The sequence below is a fragment of the Nanorana parkeri genome, unplaced genomic scaffold (genome assembly GCF_000935625.1).
Source record: "Nanorana parkeri isolate BGI_ZX_2015 unplaced genomic scaffold, ASM93562v1 scaffold1023, whole genome shotgun sequence".
Taxonomy (NCBI): Eukaryota; Metazoa; Chordata; class Amphibia; order Anura; family Dicroglossidae; genus Nanorana; species Nanorana parkeri.
Window position 1 is genome coordinate 285,083 of NW_017307291.1, and position 10,454 is coordinate 295,536.

At 43.7% G+C, this 10,454-nt stretch overlaps 1 protein-coding gene across 1 annotated transcript; it reads left to right on the plus strand.

Annotated features, from left to right (window-relative positions):
• The first annotated feature begins 291 nt into the window (after nt 1-291).
• Nucleotides 292-9,591, plus strand: CCNE2 (cyclin E2). The gene is made up of 11 exons (XM_018567231.1): nt 292-307; nt 2,385-2,469; nt 3,450-3,509; nt 4,374-4,528; nt 4,796-4,931; nt 5,196-5,342; nt 6,178-6,273; nt 6,373-6,507; nt 7,225-7,336; nt 8,397-8,554; nt 9,433-9,591. The coding sequence occupies exons 1-11, from the start codon at nt 294-296 to the stop codon at nt 9,541-9,543; spliced, it is 1,209 nt and encodes a 402-aa protein (XP_018422733.1). The 5' UTR covers nt 292-293; the 3' UTR covers nt 9,544-9,591.
• Nucleotides 9,592-10,454: the final 863 nt, after the last annotated feature.

Consider the following 10,454-nt stretch of genomic DNA (forward strand, 5'->3'; position numbering starts at 1 on the left):
CCATATACATCCACAATTATACTAGATTGGTCATTCAGGCAGTTTATACACTGCTCTTGCCACTGGTGGAGATATTGCTGTGGCCAGGTTGTGAGAAATATATTGTAGGAAGTGCTGATGTATATATTATACACATTAACCCTGTGTGTGCCGACATCACAACACAGATGTGTCTATGTATAGTGTGTGTATTCTATGTCCAGTGTGTGTATATTCTATATACTCCATGTAATGTGTGTTCATGGGTAACAATGTTTCTCTTGTGTTTGCAGATAGTTCCTTGTTGGTGAATAATGTCCAGAAGAAGGTGAATATTATTTTGCTTGTTTTGTATTCCTCTCTGCAATGTTTGCTAAACACATTTCAGGTTTGAAGTGAACCTGTCATGTCCTGGTCATCAGTCACGTTTGGTCAGGGATCATGGCTGCCCTGGTTTTGGGTCTGGCACATGGCTGGGTTCTGTAGGATTTGGCAGTAAGCAGAATCTTTATGGGAATATAGGGGGAGGGGGCTTGTCTCCTGTACATTGCTGTAGCCATTCAATGGGGTCCCTGTAGGACACAATGAGGGACATTTTTCAAAACTAGGGGGCAGACAGAATCTTGAGCAGTTGCCCATAGTAACCAATCGGCTTCTTTAGTTAGGATCTGAAAATGAAAGAGAAGCTGATTGGTTGCCGTGCACAGTCTCAATGTGTCGGCTCTGACAAAGTACGACTTTGATGTAGTTCTGCCATGTAGAATAAGTTACCTTCATCCCCCCCCACTGCTGAGTTCTCTTCTGGGTGGCTTTACCAAGACATCCCAAAAAATGCAAATGCATGCAATCGCTTGTGAGGTTTTCCTCTGTGAATTCCCCATCAGTGTAGGCCTCACCATCAACCCCTCATCACTGTTCCCTCTCTGTTCACCATGAAGCCCTGTACTGCCTTTGCATGAGAAACATCCCAACCGGGTCCTGTGTCTCTAGTACACATGCGGCGGCTCTATTCATTCCTATGGATAGTGGGGGCCACCATCAGTTCAGACCATCTATAGCCTCAGTTCTCAACTGGTGGGTCGTGACCGCATGTTCAGTGGGTCGCTGCGTGCCTTTCACTTTTCTAGGTGAGAAGCTCCTCAGCCTCCCCCTTTCTAGGTGAGAAGCTCCTCAGCCTCCCCCTATCAGCTGAGCCAAGCAGCCATTCAAAATATGCTGGCCGGTGCCGAGTGTAAGCTTGAGGTGGGATGGGCTGGGGCTATGGCCGTGAGGGAGCTACATCTATACTTACAGCTCCCTCACATGTCCTGTAGAGGTGTCTGGACCAGAGTGATATCGCATTCTGGTTCCTGGCACCTCTACAGGGCACGCAAACGCACATGGATGGAGCTCTGTCACAGCACAGCTGCCCACACTGGATCCCAGGCTGAGGATCAACTCCAGTTCTCATAAGGTATGGAGACTGTGTGGATCTTTGAATGGCACCCCAAACGCACCTCCCACCCACAGTTTGGAACGTGCGATACTGCAATGCTGTGCTTTCCATTGTAGTGCGACTTGGGTTGCGATTTAATGACCAAGGACAAATGTGGGTTCTGAGCGTAAACAGGTTGAGAAGCACTGATCTATAGGGATGAACAGCACCATAGCGTGTATATAACAGGCATAGGACCTGGGCCGGTTGCCTTTTCTTGCAATGGCAGTGTGGGGGTTACAGGGCTGCACAGTGATGGACTTAGGAGCAGGATGAAGGTAAAGATTTGTGTGTGGCCCATGCAGAGTATATATAAAGGGTTAAAATATGAGGTGGACCAACTCTGAACCCTCTCCCCAGCCCTGTCCCTGCTGCACTTGGCTGCTCATGTGATCTATTCCATCTGCCCACACCAGTCAGTATAATGGGCCGCGCACTGCAGAACTACTCAGCGTCACAATGCTGGTAATGGTGACGGGTCATGGGTCAGTATAGCCACGTGATCACGCTGATCCATAATAATTTCTTCTGGGACAGTTTCAGATGTAAGAGGACTTCGAGGAGATTCTCAGAGATCACATGTCTGTGCTGAACGATGACCACATACCATTGAGCGCATTATGATCCCACTCAGCCTCTGGGGCCATGTTGTAGAGTTTTACACTAACTGGCATGGTCAGCAGGTATGCCATCTGAGCGTTTACGCTGGCTTTACACTTTTACGTAGGGATAACAACATACCATGCACATGTTGTATTGCAGTGTCATTCATTTTGACTGACATGCTAACACATTAAGGCAGCATATTGGAAGATTTTGTGTCAGAATTTCTGGTGTCCTCTAGACCAGATCTACACAGCCAAGAGTCTCCTGATTGATGCTTGGATTGGAGTTGGAAAATAACCTGATTGTATATATGTTTTTATTACAGCGGTCGTCTACAGGCAAGAAATGGAAACGCTGACACTGAAAACCAATGTCCCTCCACTGTTGCTATAAGGAAGAGGAAAGCTGAGGTATGAGCTGATGCTTTCGGGCTCATAAAGACCAGCGCCTGCATTTGTGGTGTCCGGCAGCTGCTGCATTTTTTTTGTTTGTAGGAACGTATGAGCAGAAAATATTTGTCGGTAGCGGCGTTAACACGCGCACGCCTATCAGTTTTGTCCACACATTCCTACAGACAGGAAAACACAGCAGCTGGGGGGGCTCCTGGGTGCCACAAATACAGGCGTATTTTACACTTTATGCCTGTATCTGCCCCCGTGTGCATGAGTCCTTATGTCATGCGTCACTGGAAACCTACCCACCATCCCAATTCAATCGTTTAATACTTTAGTGAGATAACCCTCCTAGCAACCAACCAATCCTATCACTGGTGTAAGTTGTGATCCGTTACTGCACTTATAGAACTTTTCATTGAACACTACTATCTGCACCGTTCACCTTATCACATTACTCATTGCTGGCTGGCCGTGCACGTGGTTCATTGCTAAGATCAGAAGTATCTTTGAAGTCTTTACATTTTTGCTGCGTGGCCTGAGGACCAGGATAGCTGACAGAATCCAGCTGCTTGTGCTGAGCACACCGATCAGTCTGGGGGAGCGGTGAGAAGTGGTGAACTGCACAGAAAGGTCGGCGGTTATTTTAGGACCCAAGTTTATCTCCCCGTGGCCACAACACTGTGATACAGAATACACGGCACCGTAAAACCAGGGATAAGAGTTCACACTCAAATTCCAAGGCATTCCCCTGTGTGAAACCAATCTGGTTTTGCGAGCATGTCTTTGTGTTTTTTTTTTCTTTCATGGGATGCCAGTGATGTGCCATGTTGGCCTGTGACATGAGTAGTGCTCCTGATTGCCTCAGGGCTGCTCTGTAGTGGGAGTGATTGACATGGACTGCAGCATGAAAAATGAATTTCATATGGTCAGACTAAATAAATTTAGGCTTCAGGCAGTCTCCGGGGTTAATCAAATGGCTGTTTTTTCTTTTTCAGGAAACAAAGTCAACACAAGAATATCCACATGACACCAAAAGACATAACTATGAGATCCAGGTAATTGAAGGGGTGGCCATAAGATGTGGCAGCTGGGAAATGTACAGAACGGTTTATGGAGTGTAGATCCGATAACTTCAACAGTCCTCTGCTGACTTGACAGTTGTCAGTGGATCTCCATGTAGCCACAGCAAATCTACTGTGTGGACATCCTCAGACATCTAACAGGCCACACATATACCTCTATCATGGAGATATACTGAGGTCTGCTGGTGACTGTTGTCCCCTTATGCAGAAATGTGTTGGCGAGCTCTCAAGGCAGTTTATTTCTATTGGAGGGGGGAGGGAATCTGTAGTAACATAGCCATTGTATGAGCAAGTTTAGTACTCTTCCGGCAGCAGGGTAAAGCTGGCCATACACCTATAGATTATCTGCAGATTTTCTATGGTCAGATGGAAAAAGTAGAACAGATTCCTCCATCTACGCTAAACTGAGTGACTGGAGGAATCTCCCACTGGGCCAAGCTTCAGTATCTTGCTAGTCAGCTCTGGTGACTCTGAAAATGCCTGCATCCAATCAGATTGTTCAGGTATTTTGGCAGCCAGTGGGAGATTCCTCCATCCACACAGTGTAGCGTAGATGGAGGAATCTGTTCTACTTTTTCCATCTGACCAATAGAAAATCTGCAGATAATCTATAGGAGTATGGCCGGCTTATGTATGGCGGAACTGGTGTTAATACTATTACTTCTAATGGCTAGAAAATGCCAGTATTTGATGTAGTGCTATACAGCAGCTGAGTACAGAAGACTGCATGCAGTCCCTGTGTTTTGTGGGTGTAGTTTCCTGTTAATTCCTTTTATCAGTCGTGGTAGACTTTTCATTGGCAGTGATGATATACTATGTTTGCTTTACATTCTGCAGGGCTGCTGGTCACAGATAACAGCTGGAGTGGTTACCCCATGCGTTCTTATTGAAACGCCACAAAAGGATTCTCCAGTCACTCCTGACATCTCAAAGTTCACACGATACCGGTTCCAGAATCTCTTCATAAATCCATCTCCATTACCAGACCTCAGGTGGGTGTCTCCTCCTCATGCATGATCAATTACCGCACAGCTAAACCCTGCAATTATCAGGCTTTAGCTCCCAATACCCCGGCACTGAAAGAGGATTGGGTGGGGTGGCATAGTGTAACTTTATCTGGGCTGTGAGCCAATTAGAAACCATTCATTATCCCAACTGCAAAGCCGCTTGCTATTTGAAAGAGATCACAGATAAAAAAATGTACACTTTTGTGTTTTTGGCTTAATGTAGAATAATATATATATTTTTTTTTTTTTTAGTTGGGGCAACTCCAAAGATGTATGGCTTAAGCTGCTGAGCAAGGAGAACAAATACATCCACTCAAGTCAGATTCTACAACCTCACAGCGCACTAACGCCTGATATGCGCTCTATTTTATTGGACTGGCTTATAGAGGTAAGTGTGGTGTTTTTCTAGTTTCCCTGCCACCCCAGTGAACCTTGAGCTTTGTTTTATTTGCTGTTATAGCCGTGTTCATTTAGGCCTCAATCGCCTCCAAAGCTGTACCTGCATTGATGTGTAATAAGAGATGGTTCCTTTTACATGGGTGAAGACTCCATGCCTGTGTGTGCTTTGTGTTTTACCTGGATGGTGCATTGAAGGTATCAAGTGGCTGACCATGCATGCCCCAATATTTCATATTTTATTCTTTTTAACCAGGTTTCTGAAGTTTATTCACTGCACAGAGAAACTTTCTACCTTGCTCAAGATTACTTTGACAGATTTATGTTGACACAGACGTCTATCAACAAAGGCATGCTCCAGCTGATCGGGGTGACATGCTTGTTCATTGCTTCTAAGATAGAGGTAAGTGCAGTTCCTCGGTGCGTTCCAAGCTGTGGCGTTTTATACAAAGGGAATGGGTATCTTTACTTGCGGCAGAAGTGGCACCAACCAGAAATTACGTTTGTCTTGAAAGCGTTAAATCTGAGCTCCAGCATTTTAGTAAAAACGGCAGTAGCAAGTCTAATGACTACCTGTTAGCAAGTTCAAACTCTTTAAGGCTGTAATTCCTTGCTCCGCACTCTTTCTGGCTGACCCTCAGTGTGGTTTGCGGCCCTGCATTGTATGCCTGCCAGAAAAAGGCAAGTGTTGCAGCTTATTGCTCTACCCCTAGACTTATTGAGCATTTAACCCTTACACCTGCAAGGGTATTGTTGCATAACTCCTGGAGTTTAGCTTTGAATGCTTGTGTATTTGTATGCAGTCAATGCAAAGTTCAAATGTAATTGTAGGAGGAAAAAAAATAAGCAAAGGCTGTAATCTGCCACATGTGGAGCGATGCAGATTTCTTGTGTGCTTTGCACAGCTACTTATGACGTCCAGTCAGGTGGAATGGGCACTTCTACAAGACCCTTTCTTTGTAAAGCCTTTCTCATTGGGTGACATGGGTACAGACATCTGTGCTACCCATGTATGTGAGTGGGCAAGTTTCTTCCAACAGAAGATGAGAAATATCACTTTATAACTGTATTTATGGGGATATCGGGTTTCCCCCAGTAATTCCAGGATGGCGGAGTTACTTCCAGGCAACTGTCCTGGAAAATGAGTGATCAGGTTGATGGGAAGAGGTTTGTGTTTTTTGAAATGCTTCATATTGTAGTTTGTGAAATGAGAGTAATGGGTGTTTTTCTCTTCTTAGGAAATCTATCCTCCTAAACTTCATGAATTTGCTTATGTTACGGATGGAGCTTGCAGCGAGGAGGATATTGTTCAGATTGAACTCATTATACTGAAGGTAGGTTCTCCTGAAGTTCAGCTGTTCTGTAGGCATGGATTTTATATCGGTATTCATGATTAATGATGTCCTATTTATTTTGTCTGCCATCTCCTTTAGGCTCTTAAATGGGAACTTAGTCCCATGACTGCAGTTGGCTGGTTAAATCTCTATCTTCAAGTCTCGTCTCTGCAAGACTGTCCTAAACTTCTTCTACCTCAGTATTCACAGGAACAATTCATCCAAATAGTACAGGTAAGCCCAGTGAATGATTTGCATCTTCCTATTTAAGAGGAAATGTGGGAGCATTGGGGAAAGAAAAATGTGGGTGATGGCTTTAGCATGGCTAACATCTCTTCTTAGGCAAGCTTTCCAAAACACTTACAAGGTTATTCAGAGTGAGAAGGCAGGAGACGTGAACAATCTAGGACAACGTAGCTGAACTGGAAAGTAAGCTGAATAGGTGAATCTTTCCAAATCGGCCATGTTGTCCTAGCTTGTTCACTTCTCCAAACTTCACCCCTTGTGAATATCCCTGTTGGTTTCCTTCTTGCGTATGGTTTTTTTTGAAGCTGTAAGCTCCAGGACTACCATTATTTTTTTCTTCCCAACGAGCATGCGACCAGCTAAGTCTGAATGCCTGCTATTAACATGCTTATTAAACTGGGTCAGACTTGGCAATTAGACTTCACCTATACCTGACATCTCATTTTTTTTTTTTTGGGTGGATCAGCTCTGTTAAACTGCTGCTGTTAGTGGCAAATTGAACTTGTGTGCTACTTAATGGGGTACCCACTGCTGCATGCAGGTATTTTGTGGGGTGAGCCAATGTTCAACCTACTGATAGCTCCAGCCTCGCAAAGTGCCCCAACTGTAGGGATTCTATTAAAAAAATAAAATTATATATAAAATTTATTTTCTGTTAATTTTTTTTTGTCTTGTAAATAATTTGTATTTTCTTGTCTTTTGCAGCTTTTAGATCTGTGCATTCTCCATATTACCTCTCTGGATTTCCAGTATAGGATTCTGGCAGCTGCAGCTTTATACCACTTTACTTCAATGGAAGTAGTAGCAAAGGCGACAGGTAAGAGTTGTCTGAGGTGCTGTTTTCATATCAAGTTTTAACCATTACTCATCACACCCTTTTTTCTTTTAATGTCCATTATGACAGGCACAGAGCGTAAGTGTTCTCGGTGTGAATGTCTCGGCATTTTACATGGAGGAATTTGTAACTAAGGCAAACTGTGCTTTTTGGCTTGTTCTATATCTGTATTTATGCTGAATACAGCTTTGAGACGGCTGTATTAAAAAATGTGTTAAAATGTGACGGCCCCTTTCTGAGTGGCTGTTACGAGTATTGTGACTTCCCAATAGTGTGTATATATAAATATTCTATATCTTACCTAATAAGGCGCTTCCACATATTGCAGCTCTCCCCATGAAGTCCAGGGCTTTGGTTCCTGTCCCTCCTCCTGTCACTTGCTTATTCATCCATCCTTATGATGGACATTCTTGCAGACATGCTGGTAAATTTGACAATCAGTCTGTGCTCCTGAGAAGCTCCACAAATGCGTCTGTGTGTGGCTTGCTATAAAGGTTTTCCTTTTGGCTTATGGGATTTAAAGGAAACGTGAGAAGGGATGAGGGCTGCTATTGCTATCCTTCTGAAAATGCTGATTTTTATGTCATCAGGTTTTAACTTGCTTGTTTCAGGTCAACATCTCAAAGTATTATAGCCAGGCAACTAGCATGGTCAGCAATGGTAGCGTGTTTCTTTCAGCAATTGGGATTCTTGATACCTCATATAATATGAAGCAGTGGCTGACTGTTTGTGATAGGTGACTCAAGTAGAAAGATGGCAGCCCTGGGGCATGCACCTCGGTAATGGCAGCTGCTCTATTTAATGAGTTCCTTGAGTGTCCACTTTGTATAGGCCTCTCGTGTGCAGAGTTCTAGAGGTTGGGGGATCCAGGTAATGAGTGTCTCCTGCTTCTTGTGGATTTAACTTGCCTTAGAAACGCTCTACCATAAAGGTCAGCTGAGGGATATTGGATCTCCGGAAATGTGACATTCAAGTCCCTTCTTGGGGGCTATTGGGAGTTTGTCTGATTTGCATAACTTAAAATTGCTTTTTCTAATCGCAGGTCTGAATTGGGAAGACATTTCACAATGTGTGCACTGGATGAGCCCTTTTGTGAGAGCGGTACAGAAGAACCCACCCGTAAAACTCAAGGCGTTCAAGAAAGTTTCTGTAGAAGATCGACACAACATCCAAACTCACATGAACTACCTTGACATGCTGGTATGTTTCCGGACACCCTGTCCTCAGAATTTAGCAGCGGCTGTGACATTGCTGTATAGGGTTAGTTCACCTTTTCACAAATGGTGAAAACTCGCAACACTTTCCCCAACCTTCACCATCCTGGAGGAAAGAAGTCTCATTTGTCAGGGTGGTTATGTGGTCGCACTGACCAATGCCACACAGCCTCTGGGGCTGCCACACTCTACCTGCAAGTAACTTTTTGATGAGGCTCGCTCACATTTCTACTTGCTGTTCTCTATTTTGATTTTGTGATCATTTTAGGTTTTGCACTTGTGGGAGCTACTCGGAGGAGACTTCATAGTGCACATGTGTGAGAGGTTCCTGAAAGCCTAATGTCACCCAGTATTCTGGCCTCCACTTAGCATGTCCCCTGCAGTATAACAGATGGCAAACGTCTGAAATTTGGCATGGCTCATTGTGGTAGATGCCGCCTATGCAATTATTGTCCAGGGTTGCTTATTAATCCCTTAACCTGTTACTTGCACTGATGATGAATATCTCTCCTGGAATAAAGTACAAGTGCCATCTTTGAGCTGAGCATAGGCATTTAACATTGACATTATGAGGACTGGTAGTGCAGTGAGCACTTGAGAAAACTTTCTGCTGTGCTTGCCTAGTATGGATGCAATACAAGATCCTATAAAGACAAGTGATCAGCGCCAGTGAATAAATGTAAATAAGAGCTACTAGGTACTCAAGATAAATAAAAAAAAAATATCTGAAACATGTATGACAATCATGTGCTATAGCTCGGCACATGATTGTCATACGATACAAGATTCTGATGACCAAATGGAAGCTATTTTATGATGTGGAAGTCCAGATGGTACAATGATGTTGTCTGTGTTCTCTTGCAGGAAAACGTTGAGGTAAAAGCTGAAGCAGTGCTGCCGGAAGAACAGTCTCCAATGGCTGTTGCAGGCATTTTAACTCCCCCCAAGAGTACAGAGAAGACTCAGAATTTATAATGGAGACTGATCCATTGGGACATTTTATGGGGGTGTGGGGGGCCCTGGATGTTTGTGTGGATACAACGCTGGGTGCATTGGCGCTAGAAGAAGTGATGTGGTGCCGGAACAAGTTTTTGTTATTGCAATTCGTATTTCCATCTTTTATCTTGCACTGTTGACGAAGTGCTTTTTGTATGTAGTTTACGAACTTATTTATTATCTGGATCTAGAATCTGCAGAGGCAGCTTACAATTTTACTGAAGCTATTGGTTTTCTCTAGATCTTAAAAAAAAAAAAAACCAACAACTTTTAATGCTCTATTCCTGGTTTTTGGGCATCTAGTATGACATTCTTACTCCTAAGGAGATGTGTATACAACTTAATTGCCTATTAATGAAGCTCATGTTTGGAACAGGACCATACATCCGCTTCCAGGCTCTTCATCTACCTGGTGCTTTTTTCATGATGCAGCTATTTTATCAGACCCTCTTCATGGGGTGTATCACAGGGGCCATCTGGCCCTCCAGGTTTCTGAACAATGCATGGTTTTAAAGCTTTTACACATGTGATAACTGGTATGTATTTTTGAAGTGTCATTTTAGATAACTGCAGGGAAGGCTGACATAAATAATTCAATGTATATGCAGCAGGGTAGGCCTCATGCAACTGTTAAAGCCCAAGTGTGGCTTGCTTTGTTTTACTGCAATTTGGGTGCTTTCTATGATGTATTAATAGGGGGCTAGTGCCATTTCAATTACACTCACCCGCAGCCAGGCTGAAGATCAGGACTTCTGCTCTGTGCAGCAAAACAATGGTCTGATGCCTGCTACCTCTCATCAGCAGTGAGGACAAGTGTTGCTGAGTTGTTGGCACTAGACTGCTATTCAAAAAAAAAAAATTGGATTTTTTCCAGGCTTTATTTATTAATC